Source organism: Nuphar pumila, chromosome 7 (assembly GCF_984573655.1).
Source record: "Nuphar pumila chromosome 7, dmNupPumi1.hap1.1, whole genome shotgun sequence".
Classification (NCBI taxonomy): domain Eukaryota; kingdom Viridiplantae; phylum Streptophyta; class Magnoliopsida; order Nymphaeales; family Nymphaeaceae; genus Nuphar; species Nuphar pumila.
In genome coordinates, this window is record NC_143255.1 from 117,960,255 (window position 1) to 117,978,799 (window position 18,545).

Below are 18,545 nucleotides of genomic sequence, written 5' to 3' on the forward strand. Positions count from 1 at the left end.
TTTGAGATGCCGAAACACAAACTCAATGAAACTATGCTCGAACATCGGTTCACCTAGCAAATATGTCACATGGACATTGTGTCTCTGGGGCCGCGAAGCTGAACACACTTACTCGGTCCCAACACCTATGGACATTACTTTAATACTTTTAAATTATATTAAAAAAAAAATATTTACATATCAAAAAAACGAATTTTGATCAGTTACCAATTTAAAAATACGTGTCACGCATGAAATTGTACGCGTGTCTTTATCAATATGGTCCTAGAGTGTGGTCGGAAAGAAAAAAGTGGGGAGAAGGGTAGGAGAGTCATTTAGGAGACAGGTGCAAAAGCACACCTTGTGAATAGAAACAATGGGTTGTCAAAGAATGGATGATGAAAAAAAAACATATGGGGTAGGGAGTGAGGCTATTTAAATCCACAGTTTGTGACCAAGGATCAGAACAACTGCCACCACATTTACAACACAACGCCAACCCTTGAGGAGTTGGTTTGGGGCAACACACATCCCCCCAGACTTGGCCCTTGTGAAGCCTTTTTTAGCCGTTTGGCTCCTTATTGTGTTTTTGTAATTCTCCCTTTTCCCTATTTTAAGAGAGAGAAACGGCAGGCATTGTCTGTTAACGTTAGAGAGGGAAAGAGAAATTAGATAGAGGGAGAGGGCCGAGGGAATCGGGGGAGGGGGGATTGTGGGATTTCTACGATTCCAACACCCGATTTCTGTGAGACGCCTTCGATCTCCCTCCGCGGATTTCTGGTTGTCTGAAGGGTCTGTGAATGGTTGAGTCGAGTCAAACCACCCATCTTCTCTAGAGAGAGGGTGTAGATGGTGGTTTAGGGGATCACCATCCGAGCCATTTCTCATCTTTTCTGATTTGGGTTTCGAGTGTTTTGGGGTTGTGGGGTGTGGAGATTTTGGGGTGGGGTGCATGATGCCTGAGGGTGGATATTACTCCTGCAAGAAGACGGATCATATCTGCGAGGACGTTTGCGGGGAGGTCGGTTTTTGTTGCTCTTTCTCGACTTTCTTCTTCTTATTCTTCTGTTTTTAACGTGTGTTTTGTTGGCATTCTTAATGGGTTCACCTTGGTCTTGTAAATTGTTCTTGGATGTTTTTGTTTTAGTGATGCTTGTGAGGAAAGTCTACTCTAATCCTTTCGTTCTTCCCTTTTCTCTTTCTTTTCTTTTGTTTCTGTTTTTGGAAGAGGGCTGGGTGGGGGTGAGGTTTTGAAAATAGTGTGGTATTGGGTAATCTTCCTTTAGGGAGGGCAATGTTTTCTTTGTTTGGTTTTGTTATTGTACAAGGACGTTGTTGGGATGTTCTTGGATCCTCCATCCTTTACAGAGGCGTATTATGTTAAGGGATCTTCCAAAGAAAAGCCTAAATAAAATTACAAAAAAAAAAAAAAAGAATCTATGCTTTTCCTTTTTTGGAGGTTTGTTTTTTTGCTTTGGATGTGAATCCTGGTATAATGAGCTGTTCTTGATTTTATTTTTTTATTTTTATAAATTAGAATTTTTGAAAAATATTTCACTTTTAGAACATTCGAATCATTGGTTTGATATATGCTTGCAGTTATTAGGAAATCTGGAATTAATTTTAGAAGGCTTATGTGTGTGTATTGGACATTGTGACTTTGTACCTTAGAATTCCCTTTTTAGGTTTCAGAATGCAGACTAGTTTTATTGTTATTTTGACTGCTTTTACAGATACAGAATTGAGTAGGTTGATGGATAAGAGTATGAGACTTTCAAAAGTTTGCGCTCTAGGTTATTAGGAAGATGACTACTGTTTGTTGGTCAAGCTTTTTGTTCAGCATCTGACATTATCTGATTCTAATTGGCAGGAGGCGTCACGAGCAGCTAAGAGTTTGTCAAGGTTGAAATGTATTTTCAGAGGATTGGATTTGAAAGCATTTCTCCTTCTGTTTGTTGGCGTTCCGCTATTTGTGCTTGTCATTTACTTGCATGGGCAGAAGATCACATATTTCCTACGGCCTATATGGGAATCTCCTCCGAAACCATTTAACACTATCCCTCATTATTATATTGAGAATGCATCCATGGAGCACCTCTGCAAGCTTCATGGATGGGGGATCCGTGAGGCACCGAGGCGTGTTTTTGATGCAGTGCTTTTCAGCAATGAAGTGGACATGCTTACCATCAGATGGAAGGAGCTATATCCTTATATATCGCACTTTGTTCTCCTTGAATCAAATTCTACCTTCACAGGAATACCCAAGCCTTTGGTGTTTCAAAACAATCGAGATCAGTTCAAATTTGTAGAATCCAGACTGACGTATGGAACCATTGGTGGAAGATTCCGAAGGGGAGAAAATCCTTTTGTTGAAGAAGCATATCAACGAGTTGCACTGGATCATCTTCTCAGGATTGCAGGTATAATGGATGATGATCTTCTGATAATGTCTGATGTTGATGAGATCCCGAGTAGACACACAATTAATCTTCTAAGATGGTGTGATGAAATTCCCCCCGTCCTGCACCTCCAGCTTCGGAATTATTTATACTCTTTTGAGTTCCTAGTTGATTATAAAAGCTGGCGTGCCTCGGTACATAGGTACAAAGCTGGTAAGACAAGGTATGCACACTATCGCCAGACGGATTATATGTTGGCGGATTCAGGATGGCATTGTAGCTTTTGTTTCCGTCATATCAGTGAGTTTATATTTAAAATGAAGGCATATAGTCATGTCGATCGAGTTAGATTTTCACACTACTTAAACCCTTCAAGAATCCAGGATGTCATCTGCAAAGGAGCGGACTTATTTGACATGCTGCCAGAGGAATACACATTCAAGGAAATTATTGGGAAGCTGGGACCTATACAAAGTTCGTATTCAGCAGTTCATCTTCCATATTATGTCATAGAGAATGCAGTCAAGTACAAGTTTCTTTTGCCTGATAATTGCTTACGAGAGAGTGGCTAGTGTTCCAAATGGGATATCAGTGGTTTTGGCTTTACTTTTCAGCATTGCTTGTTGCTTGTGCAAGAGGGTTTGTACACAAGATTCTTGAATCTAATGCTGGAATGTTGACCCAAGTGAACTTGGATGATTCTTTGGAGAGAAGTTCATGAAGGCGGATGGTTTCAATTGGACTTGTAAAAGTGAAAATTTTCTATTGGTTGAACACTTGTATTTGCCTGCTTTGTAGAATACCACTTGTAATGAGTACCCTTGGATGACAGCCATTTTATTGGAGGTTACTACTCTTCTTGGCATGACATGATACCCTGATCAAGATGAATGTGAGAGTGATATGAGCCTGTCTTGTGCTCAGTTTTTGTTTTATCATAGGCAAATTACATATCTGTTGTTACAACACCTCTTGGTTCCTTGTCTTTTGAGTTTTGTATTTACATTTTAATTGGCTCGTACTCTCGGTTGTGATTTCTTTTATTGTTTATATTTATTCATGAAGAAAAGTTGGAAAATCAGCATTTTTCAGTGAACGTGCAGTGCACTAATTTGTTTTCATCTTCCTTAGCTGTTCATTATTTCGGATTCGTAGAGAGCTTTGATGTTTGAATGGTCTTGTTCTTTTGTGCAGCCTCTTGCAGGAGGTCTCCTGATCTGATGTTCATTGTATATCTTTGTCATAATTCAATCAGAGTTGTAGACTGAAGAATTGTTTAAAGATTCTGCATTACCATTTGCAAAGATTTAAGTAATTAATTCTGTGTTTTGTATATAGAATTTGTCTTCGAGTTTATACTGATGTTGTAAACTATTAGTTTTCCTATCGGGGCCTATATTTTGAGTCTATGTTAAGTTGCTGTGGTCATTTAGCTCTGGGGGTATCTGAACTGCTTTTTGCTTTGTCAAGTTTCTTGTGATACTGGCCGGATTCAATTTATGTATCGATTTTCAAACTTTTCTAAAAGAGGGGATTCGAATGTATAGTTATTCATTTTGAAATTCTAGATTTGCTTCAAGGTCTATATTTAAGAGTCCAATCAAGTCCTAGAAGTAACTTGTCGTAGTACAACTTTTGTCTTGGCAGAAATTGGACTGGCATGAAGAATCTAGTCATAGACTTGGATGATGCCCATCGACTGTTGTTACATGCATGATCTGAGCTTCCTCCAGATTGTCATGCAGAATGAAATGTTCACTTCATAGTCTCTTGGTTATCTTTAAGATCATCATACTTGGTAACTATGACTATTATTTTGACAGACTTCTGTTAGGGTTTTATTATAGGTGTTATGAAAGGGAGATATGGAGTTGAGAAATGATAGGGGAAATGGAAGCGTGAAACTAAGGCATTTTAGTTCTACATGAATCACGAAGCAAGAAATGACTAGAAAATGTTTAAAAAGTGAATGAGGAAGGTTTTTTAGATTTTTAGAAATAAAAAAAATTATAATTGTTCTACTATAAATAGTACTATTACAATGGTTGCCTAATTAAACTCTTAGCTCACATGAAATAAATCTTTATAATCATAGTATAGACTTGGTTTCTTATGTGTCTGCTAGTTATAAATATGGCTTGATTGTCTTAAATACAAGCAAAAATAATTGCTCATTAATATTTATTAATATCCAAGAAGTAGTCAATAAGTCACTCTTATAGAAATAAATTTTGAACACTTCTACCTTGTCTGAATCTTTTAAATGAATTAACTAAAATACCTTTTATTTTAACGCAAAATATCCTTTTTATGTAAAAAAAAATTGAAAAATGGGTGTCAATTTATAATCTATCTCCCAATTCACTTATGTGATTAAATGTGGTTCTCTTCTATATGAATCACAATTTCTTAGTCATGTCATTTGTTAATGAGAGTGCATGTGTCAAAATTTTATGTACTTGGAAGCGTGCTTCCTGTAACCATGATCTGAACTCTGAACATTCTATATCACTCACTAGATAAGCGTCGAAAGGCCCCTATGCTGGATCATGGGCCACCACAGCCTTTGCTCAACCCAATTGATCTAGGCCAGTTACCACCTAACCCTCTGCAAGCCCTACCTTAATGATGAGCTTTTTCTGTGTGGTTGACCCTCTGAAGCATATCATGAATCAGAAATTTGGAATGATTGAATGTTGTGATTAACTGAGAAGATTCTTGATCCTGTTACATTTATTTTTGCTTGCTGCTACAGCATTGCAATCTGATTTATGGTTTAGTCTCTATCCAGGCCCCAACATGGAATTTGAAATACACCAAGGATTATACCTCTTTACAGTATGAAGGTTTATGTCACACTATAACTCCCTACTTTCATGTTTGAAAATCTTGAGAGCAAGGGAAGAATGGCTGTGGCTCCTTCTCGAGAGGACCTCAAAATGGACCATGTTTTGATGTCTAGTTCAATCAATTCAAAACAGACTCCATTTCTTCTTTTTGCATTGGTGTCAGTTTGAAGTGAATAATAATTTTGTAGTGTATAGAACAATTAAGTAGATTGAATGTACAAAAATGACTATAAATGGGTTTCTGTATTTGTATTAACAGCTTACTTTGTTATGCTAGTGAATGATGCAGAACTTGCCTCTTAATATATGAAGAATGTAAAGTAACAAACTGATTTTTTGTTTGTAGAATGGGTAATTTACATATAGGTGCCTAGTGTACGGTGAATTTATGTCGAGCTGCCTCTCTTTTCAAATATTTAAGATAAACACCTACCATATTTAAGAAAATGTTCAGATGACATCTTCTCTCTTTTTTTTTTTACCTTTGAAATTACTTATTTACCCTTTATTGTAGTTACAAAAAATGAGAAGCTACCAAAGTGACCTTCAATAATTTAAAAAAAGAAAAGGGTTAAAAATATCATCTTAAAAAATAATCTAGAGTTAGGTGATATGAAAAGTAAATCAAGCAGTCATTTGAGCACTTTTTTTTTTAAACATCGCTGTTGATCTTAAATATTTGAAAACTGTGGTCGTCTACACGTAAATTTGCTATAAGTTAGGCGCCTATATGCAAATTACCCTTGTGGAACCAACGGCTCCGCTTGCATGGTAGGAGCAGTTAATGCACGTCACCTTGTATTGGGACGTTGCAAGTTCAAATCCCAATGGTATAGTTGCATAACTGGTAGGGGTCTGCCTAACCCCAGCTTTCTCTGTCGAGAAAAGAAGAAAAAAAAGTTACCCTTGCGAAATTGAAATCACCTCCAAGGAGAGTGAGATTGTTCTTTTTTTTTTGACTTAATTACATAAAATACAGAATATATGCTTCACAAATGAGAGGAGATTCCTAGATCCTTGTCAGGAAGCTCGTTCCTGTTTTGTTTGTGGAATATTGGTAGGATGGTTCAGAATGATGTTTGGATTTCACGAAATCAGCTTTCTGCTGTGCATAATTCAGAGGAGAAATGCTAACGAATCTTAGATTATCCACTGGAATCAGATTCTGTTGTGCATAAAGCATATATACTAATGTAACCAGTTAAAACTGATCCATCTATAGCTTAACAAAGCAATTGCTTAGAATCGTCCAATTTCATATTTTTAAATGAACCAATATGAGAATTTCGTTGGGGCGTTCCCTACTGAGCGACGCGCTATACTCTCTAGGCCCGGAGGCAGTGATAAATGGGCAAGGGTTGCTAGGTCGTCGCTCAGAAGCGACGCGTCACACCGGCGCTCGGGTGTGGTGTCAAATAGGCAAGGGTTCCCTCACTTTGTTGGACGGGTGAGGGTAAAGAAGTTAGTCCAAGATCATAAAATTAGGTTAGCCACTTGGAACATAGGGTCTTTAACTGGTAAGTTGGTAGAGTTAGTAGATGTTATGTATAGGAGAAAGATTGATATTTTATGTCTTCAAGAGACCAAATGGGTAGGTGAGAAAGCTAAAGTGATAGAACCTTGGGGATATAAGATTTGGTATACAGGAATAAATAGGAATAGGAATGGAGTAGGGATTGTTATGAGTCGTCAGTTTATAGATAATGTAGTTGAGGTCCGTAGGAAGGATGATAGAATTTTACTTATTAAATTAATATTAGGTACGGATATTATTAATATTATTAGTGTTTATGCACCTCAAGTAGGTTTAGATGATTCCATTAAGCATCAATTTTGAGAAGATTTAGATGGAGTAGCACAAGGGATATCTTATGGAGAAAAGCTTTTCATCGGCGGTGACCTTAATGGACATGTAGGCATTAGTAGGGATGGATTTGAGAGTATCCATGGAGGCTATAGTATAGGAGAAAGAAATGAAAGTGGAGAAAGGATTTTAGATTTTTGTTTGTCCTATGATATGTTCTTAGCAAACACTTGGTTTAGGAAGAGGGAGTCTCACCTAGTAACATTTAAAAGTGGGGTTAATACGAGTCAGATAGATTTTTTCCTACTTAGAAAGAGAGATAGGGGTTGTTGCATCGATTGTAAGGTTATACCGGGAGAAAGTGTAGCTACACAACATAGAGTCTTAATTTTAGATCTTAGAATTAGACAATGCCGCAAAAGGGATAGATATAGGATAGATCCTAGAATTAAGTGGTGGTCACTGAAAGGAGCTAAACAAGGAATGTTTGTAGAGCAGGTAGTTAAGGAAGCTGATTGGTGTCTCGAGGAGGATTCAGAATCAATGTGGAATAAGATAGCGGGTGGCATGAGAAAAGTGGCTAAGGAGGTATTGGGTGAGTCTAAAGGTGGTGCACCACTAGGTAAGAATACATCATGGTGGAACGAGGATGTCAAATTAGCTATTAAAGTTAAAAGAGAGTGTTATAGAAATCTAAGTAAGAGTCGTGATAATGAGAATTTGGAGAAGTATATGATAGCAAAGAAGGAAGCTAAAAAAGTTGTTTGAAACGCGAGGGCTAAAGTATATAAGGAGGTTTATGACAAGTTGGATACCAAAGAAGGCGAGAAGGATATTTATAGGCTTGCAAAGATGAGAGATAGGAAATCGAAGGATTTGGGTATGGTTAGATATATCAAAGATGAAACACAAAGGGTTTTAGTCAAAGATGAGGAGATTAAGGAGAGATGGAAAGATTATTTTGATAAGCTATTTAATGATAGTCATGCTCAAGATCTTGGAGACTTCTTCATTCCTTTTCATGAGATAAATCGTGACTTCATGCGCAAGATTCAAAAGAAAGAAATTGTAGAGGCTTTGAAGAAAATGAAATCAAGAAGGGCAGTTGGCCCAGATGGTATACCTATCGAGGCTTGGAAATGCTTGAGAGAGAAAGGTTTAGAATGGTTGACAAATCTTTTTAACTTGATTTGGCGAACAAATAAGATGTCTAATGAGTGAAGGAAGAGTACTTTGGTGCCTTTATATAAGAATAAGGGTGATATACAAGATTGCACAAACTATCGTGGTATAAAACTCATGAGTCATACTATGAAACTTTGGGAGAGGGTGATTGAGTCTAGGTTGAGAAAGATTGTCATGATATCGGAGAATCAATTTGGTTTTATGCCTGGAAGATCAACTATGGAAGCTATACATCTTCTTAGACAACTTATTGAAAGATATAGAGAGAGGAACAAAGATTTGCATATGGTTTTTATTGATTTAGAGAAGGCATACGATAGAGTACCTAGGGACGTTCTCTGGTGGATAATGATGAAGAAAGGTGTTTCTCTCAAGTACATTAGTATAATTAAAGATATGTATGAAGGAGTAGTAACCAATGTCCGCACTTGTGGAGGGGTGACAACCAATTTTCCGATAACGGTTGGGTTACATCAAGGATCTGCTTTAAGCCCTTTCCTATTTGCGATAGTGATGGATGAGCTTACGAGATCAATTCAAGAAAATGTACCGTGGTGTATGTTGTTTGCTGATGATATTGTTTTGATTGATGAGTCTAGAGCTGGGGTTAATGCTAAGTTAGAATTATGGAGACAGACATTGGAAGCTAGAGGTTTTAAGTTGAGTAAGAGTAAGATTGAATATATGGAATGTCGGTTTAGTAAGCAACGAAGTAGTGATGGGAGTGTAGTGAAGCTTGGTGAGCAAGAAATACCGGTGAATGATTATTTCAAATATTTGGGATCCATCATTCAAAAGTATGGAGAAATTGATGGAGATGTAAATCATAGGATAAAGGTTGGGTGGATGAAATGGAAAAGTGCAACTGGAGTGTTGTGCGATCGTAGAATGCCATTGCGGTTGAAGGGAAAGTTTTATAGGACGACTATTAGACCCGCTTTACTATATGGTACAAAATGTTGGGCTGCCAAGAGACATCATATTCAAAAAATGAGTGTAGCTGAGATGCGGATGCTTAGATGGATGTGTGGAAATACAATAAAAGATAAGATTCAGAACGAGGAGATACGTAAGAAGGTAGGTGTTGCACCCATTGAAAATAAGATGCGAGAGAATTGTTTACGGTGGTTTGGACATATTCGGCGAAGGCCTAATGATGCTCCAGTTAGAAGGTTGGAGAAATGGAAAAATATATTAGTTAAAAGAGGTCGGGGTAGGCCTAGGAAGACTTGGATGGAGATGATAGGAAAGGATATGAATGCTTTGAACCTCACCGAGGACATGGCATTGGATAGAAATCATTGGAGGAAAAGGATTCATGTGGAAGACCCAAAATGAATTTCTTTTTTGGTTCATATCGCTGACCCCAGTTGTTTTGGGATGAAGGTGTAGTTGTAGTTGTTGTTGTTGTTGTTGTAAATGTATCTTACTTGGCATCGACTTTGCAGTTTCATGCTATGTTACATGGATATGGACAGTAGGCAGTCATGAAGGCATGTTTTTTTGCAAAAATTAGAAAATAAAAAAGATCACTGAAGACTTATGAAAGATGGTAAAGTGGCCAAAGTTGTATCTCTAAATAGACAGCGATGGAAAAAATAAGACTTGCAAAACCAGACCCATCTGGTTGGTATACGGCAGGATGATGATGATGATAAAAAAATTTGAAAAAGGGGGCTCTGCTTGTCTGGTAGGAGCAGTGACTGCACGCACACCTTGTATTTGGACGTTGCAAGTTCAAATCCCGGGGGGGGGGGGGGGGGGATGGCCTAACCCCAGCTTGCCTATCTAATAATAATAATGTTATTTTAAAATGTAACGTTTAGATCAAAGAATCAAGCAATCATAAAAAAAAGTTACTATTTTTATGTGAATTTAAGTAAAAAAAACTATCAAAAAGAAGAATTCCACTTTTTTTTTTATAGTCAAGCTGGGGTTAGGCAAACCCCTACCAGTTCATTGAAATTATAAAACTATGGTCACTATACAACCACCCTTCCATTAGAGGGTGTCATTCCAGGGGGTTGATCTTTCCAAGATTTATGCAGTCCCCCTCTAGCTAGCATCGCTAGATGTTTAGACAAAAAATCAGATTTACAAAAATTGAATGTGACTTTAAACCTTTCAAAACTATACAGGGTATTTACAAGATGTGTGGGAACTGTGTGCTCGAACTAAGCCAGTAACCACATCCGCTCGACCCAACTCAAAGATTACCTTCCTTGTTATATATATATATGCTTCCATTCCTCTTGGGGGAGCTTTGCTGCTCCTTACCTTCTTAAGTATGTTTTGTTTTTGGCCTTTTGATCTAATTAGTTCCCACACATTTCTCATTAAAAAGCCATCCGCTGCCTTCCACTAAATATCATCCTTGGCCCCTTGGTGTCATCTCTGCCCTTCCACCTCCCTCATCCCTTGGTGTCATTGCTGCCGTTCCACCTCCCTCATGATCTTGGGAGGTAGCCTGACCCTCGCATCCACTAAGCTCATGTTTGGTTGGGTATCATGGTCTATGGTATCCCACAATAGAATGCGATATAGGCTAGCATACATAATGCACTGAGAATTTGTAGGCAACTGCAAAATGAGATGACCCTGATCCATCCAGGGGTCAAAAATCAAAATTCAGTCTCCTTTCCTTCCCCAACTGCCCATTGTAATCTCTCCATTAGTGTTGCAGCCCCACATCACATCTATCTGTTTTTTAAGTATTTGCTTGTGACTAGAGAAATGCATGGGTTATAATCATTGTGACATACCTTCCAAGCTAGTTTTACATATTTGTTCCCAATTGATGAGGTGGTTTGCGCTTGTAGTTTTTATTATCAAGAACGTTAGGGATGATCTTTTCAATTTCTTGAATGGTGGCACACAGAAGTCGAAAGCATCCCATCCAAGAGAGAGATGGGAAGCGTGCTAAGAACAAATCTCATAAGGACTATCCTTGCCGCCATAGCCAACATCTTACCATGCCATAATTCCAGCTTCACACAGAGTTTTTCAACTAACCTCCCACAGGTTTTTTTATAGTCCCTACCCAAGTAAGTAATTGGCAGTTTCCCTATTTTCCAACCACTCACCTGCTGAATTTGGAGGATCCTGCTATGAGAGAGATTAAAAGGGACAAAAACTGCTTTCTCCCTACTTATCTGAAGACCATATTGTCTTTCAAAAGCCTTGATCAAAGACAGGAAGCTATTGATCGAGTCTTTCTTATCCTGCATAAAGAAGATAGCACCATCCGCATCGAAGCTGTGATGCCACCTAAAATCCTTCAACTTTGACTGGGGATTAATCGGGCCACTCTTTCCTCTTGGTTCATTTTGCGAGACAGACATTGGGTTCCCTTGTTTGATTCTCATACTGTTGGGAAACATATATATATTATTGGCTTCACCATTAACAATTCCTGCAAACCGTGGGGATTTCATGCTTTTCATGATAGTATTGACCCATCAATCATTAAACCCAAGAGCTTTGAGTGTCTCCTCGATGAAATGCTGCTACCCAACTCTGTCATATGCTTTAACTAGATCCATTTTGAACATAAGACATTTTTGTTTCCTTGCTGCCATTGAGTCGACCATCTCATGAACTAAGATAATGTTGTCTTGAATGGATCTGCCCCTTAAGAAGGTAATCTGATTACTGCTTATGATTCTTTCCAGTAGCCCTCTCATCCTATTGACAATTATTCTGATGATCACTCTGTACACAAAATTGCAAAGGTTAATAGAAAATTTATTATCCCCCTCAACCTTTGGAATCATAACTATATTAGTATAATTAACTCGTTTAAACATTTTTCTTCATTTCAAAGAAGTTCATAAATGCTTTACATAAATCTCCTCCCACTATGTCCCAATATATATGAAAAAAATGCCTGAAAATCCATCCGGGCTTGGAGCATTGTCAGAATCCAACTAAAAAATCGCTTGATGCACCTCCTCCACCCGAACCTCCGCATTGAATCTCAAATTCTCCTCGTCTGGCTCATCATTACTCCTATTTGCAGCTACATTCATTGTATCTCCATTAAAAAGTTCCCTGAAATAATTTATTGCCTCCTTTTTTATGTTTTCCTTCCCTTTGACTTCTGAACCATCGTTTCTTATATTGAGAAATATTTTGTTTCATAATATTCTTTTTAACCATTGCGTTTGAAGTATTTTGTATTACAATCTCCCTCCTTTAGCCATGGGCATCTAGACTTTTGCTTTCACATTTCCTCTTCCATCTTGGCCAAAGTTTGAAGTTCATCCCATAGATGGAGCTCCATCTTGATTTGGTTCTCATCTCCCTGATCAATACCTCTTTGGCATGTCTCCAGTAACTCTTCAATTGCCTTGATGCGGGCTGGAAAGGACCCTCCCTGTGTTGTTTTTGTTCTAATCTATAAGGCCTTTCTTTACTGCATCAAGCTTTGTGAGTAGCCTATACATGGAGCATCCCTTAATCCTCTGTTCCCGGTAAGATCTTACAAAGAAGAATCTCACTTTTGAAATCCCTTAAAATTAGGATTATAGTAACAAACACCAGAAGATGGAGGTGTGCATTACGCTCCTGAGTGCTACAAAACATTGAGAATTCAAAAAGACAGACAGACCCCCACAAGCATGTGTGCGCGCGTATGTGTGTTTAAAAGCTCCAACCATATCTTTAGAGATGTAAACAATTTGGATTAGGATTGGATGTGAGCAATACCAGATTGGACTAATTAAATATTGGTTAAACTGATTCAAATTCGAATTTGGATTCGGATTTTGAAAAGCTCATACTATATCCAGTTTTTACATGTAATCATATTCGGGTATCCATCAAATTCGGATATTTGTTAGGTTAGGTAGCAAAAAATCAAAACCATATCTGCTTCAGATTATAATAGGATATAGTTTTGGCTTACCAAATCCTACTAAATAGAGTCGAATTTGGTCAGATATGGGGTATGACATCCCTACATATCTTGTTAGTCTTACTAAGGGCATGTTTGGAAGAGAAAAGCTTTCATAGGAAAAGAAAATTTTGCTTATGAGAATTTTTTATATGATTTTTTTTTCAAAAAATAGTTTTTCACTTATTTGTGTAGCATGAGAAAATCTGAGAGGAAAAATATGAAAAAAATGAGAGAGAGGAGGAAGAGGGTGGTGGTGATGGTGAAATGGTGGGTGGGTGGGTGGTGGTGGTGGTAAGATGGTGGGGAGTATAAAAATAAATTTTTTCTTGGTAATAAACATTCTTCCACCTTTCCCATGAAATAATGTTTCCTATCCTATCAAAAAGTATACCTTTTAGAAAAAATTCTCTCAGCAGGGTTAGAAAATTAGTACTAATTTTTTTTATTTTGCATCACTTTTCCTACTTCTTGCTTTCAAATGTGCCCTAGGGGTGTGTGTTATTTATTTTGTAATACCTATTAAGTATGTGGTTCAGTCGTACGATTGCACGATTATGGCTATTGGGCTTTGAATTGAATCTCTTTTGACCCTCATTGCTCACGCATTCTCATACCACGAGTTGTTTCTCAAAAAAAAAAAAAAAAAAGTCTTGTTATACTTTTTTTCCTTCTTCCCCACATTGTACCTTTGCTCAAGGCACCAAGCAATTGCTGCCTGTTATGTTTTTTCACTTAACCCCAATTTATCATCCCACCAAAAGTGTTGCCCCATTGTTTGCTCTTTCACTGCCCTGCTTTGGTTACTTCATAGTTTGAAAACTGGTTGGGTCAACCCGTGACTCGGTTGACTCGGCCTGGATCATTCAAGTACTAGTTCAAAATCCAGTATAACTGGATTGAGTACAAAAATTTATCGGCCGAGTCAGCCAAGTTTTCGCATGACTCAGCTGAGTCTGCCAATGACTCAGCGGAGTCATGCATATATATATATATATATATATATATATATATTATGTATATTATATATAAAATTATAATTATACATGCATTAATAATATTATATATTAAAATATTATAAAAAATGTCATATAATGTATATTATATTTAATATATTGATAACATAATATATATTATATATAAAATATAAACTTAATAAACAAACCGAGTTGACCCGGCCTAATCACGAGTCACTCAAAGACGAGCCGAAGAGTCACAGGGTCCTAAAACCATGGGTTACTTTACTCTCTTTGATTCTTTTGGTCTGCCACAAGCCCCTGCTCTCATATGCACTATGGTGGCCAATAACTAAGCAAGAAATAGCAGATTCACCGAGAAAAAAAATGTGACCCTGACATCTTTTTTGTTTTTTTGGTATTTCTCATAAAGTTGCCAAACATATCAGCTATTAACAAAATGCCACCCAAACTTTGGGTTATTACATGTAACCACCTATTTTATCCCAACTCACCCTGACTCCCCTTGAGGTGCTATGATTGCACAACTATTTGTGCATTAAGCACATGATTGCCTTCCATCAGGCCTTAGGGCCCACAACTGACAGGTCCTTTGTCAATTAACTGATTTTAGGACCAAGCTCGTCTTTGAGACATAACTTACAAATTTATGCTGCTAGGTTCTGATTTTAACCTCCATCCTCGTTTCATGTCCTCCATCACTGATCCAAATGGGGGCGAGGTGGGGGCAGGGCTCCATTTCTCTCGGGTCCACTGTCATCTCTAAAGGCATTTTAGTTATTTTACTAACGGGATCGGGGGTCGAGAATGGGGCAGAGCAGGGCGAAGGGAAACGTAAGTCTATCTCTGCCTCTATCTTCACATAAGTTTTGATTTTAACCTTCATCCCCATCTCCATCATCGTTTTATGTCCTCCATCCACAGTTCAAACACTGCAAGGCGGGGCGGGACCCTGTTTTCCACTGGTCCACTGCCATCCCTGATTACATATCTCTTCTCTCCGGATGTGGTTTCCCTTATAGCAAGAAAAAGGGTGTAAATTCAAAAAGCTAGGAAGTTCTTTTTGTAATTTGCTAAAATGTAAGGGAGCTTTTTGTAATAGCTGATAAGTTAGAGCAGCTTTTTGCAAATCTATCCTTTTTTTCCATTCTTTTTTAAGGTATAATTCCTTTTATCAAAAGACTAGAAATCTTAAAATGGCTGGGGATAAGATACAGAAGTGGCAATTAAATGTAATGCAAGATTAGCAGCTAATTAATGCATTCTTAGTTAACATGGATGGATGTCTCACTTAAAACAATGTTAGCAAAAGCATTCAGTTAGAAATATAAAAAAGAATATGCCTAATATGGATGGAATAATAACTTGTTTTTTTTGAAAGGCAAGCTCATAGTGACAAACGTTAAAAATGGCAAAATTTTGTTTTTCAATAACTTGCGAGAATTTGAATTTTTTTGATAAATCTCGCATTTTTTCAGTAAAATCTTGGTAATAAAATAATAAATTTAAAAAATATAAAATTCATTTTTTATAAGAAAATATTAATAAAATTTATTTAAAAATAAAAATACACAGTTTTTTCATGATAAATAGCCATTTAAAACGTAAATATCATGTTTAAATTACGGTATTTATATTTTCAAAATCTTGCAAGAAATTGCCATTTTAATTCAAGCAATTTCTAACAATATTATCGCGAGATTTATGAAAATCTTGCTATATTTGTCACTATGGGCAAGCTGGGGTTAGGCAGACCCCACCAGTTACACAACATACCATTAGGTTTTTAACTTGCAACGTCCCAACACAAACAGCTCCTACCAAACAAGTGGAACCCCCATTGATACCACCTTCTTTACTTAACGAGTGCTCATTTTCTCCAAATCCCCAGGTTTGGATCATAATTCTTTTTTACTAAGTTATTGCCAAAAGTACTTTTTAATGAAGGCAACAGATCAAACCTTGCTGGCACAAGGGTAAGTCCATAGCTTTTAGTGGTGGGGGGCTACATAAGGCAGGGTGGTCGTGGGCCCTACCCAGGGTTTTCCTCGCTTCAGTTAGGGTTCCTCGTCAACAAAAAATAAAATCTGCTGAGATGGAAAAGGGAGAAAAGGTAATTGGGAGGGAAGGCAGATCAGGTGCAATGTGGTTGCACACTTTTAGCGTCCTTGATTGTATGTGAGCATAGCCACAAAATTGTATTCTTGGTTGTTTTTCAGTAACGAAATTCTAAAAAAAAATAAAATAGGAAAACTTTCATTTTGGTCTTTTTTTACTGGATACAGTACCACTATATACATTTTGGATTTGAATTTAATCTTAGATGGTTGCATCTTAATTTGGTTGACTCAGATTTGAATCAACTTCACAAAATTTGGATTTGGATATGGATCAGGCAAGATAGGTACACATATGATCAGTTTGGAGCCCTAAGTTAATAGGGTTCAGATTCAGTTGGTAGTCTTCCAACTGGCTACTATCTGGATTGAACAATTCTGAAAACAATTAGTCCAAGTCAATCAATGCATTTAACCTGAGGCACCAATTAGGACCCAGTTGTTCTTTAAGTTCTATGTCAAGCATGCTGAAGCCATAGTGACAAACGTTTTTATTTGCAATTTCTTGTTTTTCAAAAACTCATGAGAAATTGAAAAAATTCCATAAATCTCGCATTTTTTGCGGCAAAATCTCGACAATAAAAAAATTAATTAAAAATTATGTAAAATATAAAAAAATATTTTTATAAGAAAATATTGATAAAAATCATTTAAAAATAAAAAATACATTATTTTTCATGATAAATAGCTGTTTAAAACGTAAATATCGTGTTTAAATCACGGTATTTATGTTTTTTTCATAAATCTCATGATATTTTGAAAATCTCGTGAGAAATTGCCGTTTTAAACTTTCAGGCAATTTATCGCAATATTATCACAAGATTTTCATAAATCTCGCAATATTTGTCACTAAGGCTGAAGCTAGCAGTAAAGCAAGTCTGTTCTAATCCTTGCAAATGAAAGTCTGATTCTTCTGCTGGTTGGTTCCATGACAAGTACAGGTGGTCCGATCTAGGATCAGTTAGACTTGAATAAATGTGGATCCTAATCAATTTTTATTCTAGAAAGCAAGGATCTGAAACATCTTACTAGGTTTGACAAATTCTGTTGATCATCTTTTTAGTTGAGTCAACTAGCTTTGAGTCCACACCTAGTGTTTGAACCATATAGTACTATTGTCACCGGTTAATTCTTAACGAACCCAACCTGGCTAGCCTAATTAATGACCTTAAGCCCCACACATCACTCTATGTGTGATTGCCAAAATGATCATTGACACTGCACATCACCCTATGCACAGCGGACTAGATGGATGTTCGACCCTACACACCACCTCATGCATAATGACCTAGCGTAAGCTTCACGCACCACCTTATACATGACACCACAATACTCTTCATGAATGTGCCAAAGCAGCTATCATTCGAGTTTCAACGAGAGAGCAACGCTCATACCCCTACTAACTAACAACCCACATCCAACAACAATATTGTGCCACCAAGGCATCAACGCGATCTCCTGAAAGTGTCACCCAGTACACCTACGGGTACTTCACAACTCAAGAAAGGTCATTGTTGACCCTCAGCCTTGCGATCAGTTGATAGCTATATGTCCCAGTAAGCAACACTACCAAGATCACTCACTGACACCTAGGCATTCAATTGCTTGGCTCTGTGACACCATGTATGGTTGGAACTACCTAATGTGATTCCAGGGAGAATTAACCCTAACTCACTTGCACCCTCGTACATACCTAATGCCACGTGTAGGATGTTTTTATCCCAAGTTGATAGCTACTTAACCAAATCTTCAAAGGCATCATCTAGTTCGCTGGCTCAACATAATGCAGAACAACACACCACACCAACATTGATATTGATGCCTATCGCATGTCATGCTACCATTGCACGTCGACCTGTGACACTCTACCTCACAGAACTCTTCGACATCATCGCTGAAGTTGCCGCTAGTAGGAGCAAGGTCTTCACTCAAATTGTTAGTTTTTTTTTTGCACAATTCTCTTTGGTGTTATTTTCTCTCCAACTCAAAGTTTCGCTCCCAAAAGATCCAACCTTAACAATAAATCCCTTCTTGCATGTACGTTTCTCTTCAGCACGGCCAACATCTTTTTAACTTTGAGTGTCCCCTTTTGCCCCGACTTCACCAACACTCAACACACGCAGCCCACACATTGATTACCACAACATGAAGTCTCAGGTGGTTTTCCCATAAACTTCCTCTACAAGCCCTCATCGGACTTTCACTTGTCTCGGTCACTCGATAGAGATCTCCAACATGGGGTATGCATACACGCCACTCATTGAGGTGTCTTTGGTTTGCTCTGAGAGTCATCAACTGAGCGACAACCAAAAAATATGCTTTGCACTACCCTCTGAACATT

The 18,545-nt window shown here is 37.6% G+C and overlaps 1 protein-coding gene across 1 annotated transcript; it reads left to right on the plus strand.

Moving 5' to 3' along the window:
• Nucleotides 1-461: 461 nt before the first annotated feature.
• Nucleotides 462-3,228, plus strand: LOC149833134 (uncharacterized). The gene is made up of 2 exons (XM_090014931.1): nucleotides 462-1,000; nucleotides 1,850-3,228. Exons 1-2 carry the CDS (start codon nucleotides 932-934, stop codon nucleotides 2,948-2,950), a joined length of 1,170 nt encoding a protein of 389 aa, XP_089871057.1. The 5' UTR covers nucleotides 462-931; the 3' UTR covers nucleotides 2,951-3,228.
• The last annotated feature ends 15,317 nt before the right edge of the window (nucleotides 3,229-18,545 follow it).

What these genes read in the sequence shown, in the direction of transcription:
- LOC149833134 (XM_090014931.1), top strand. Translation starts at nt 932, where the DNA reads ATGATGCCTGAGGGTGGATATTACTCCTGCAAGAAGACGGATCATATC. An exon ending in GCGAGGACGTTTGCGGGGAG is followed by an intron (nt 1,001 to 1,849) that starts GTCGGTTTTTGT and finishes TCTAATTGGCAG; the next exon opens with GAGGCGTCACGAGCAGCTAA.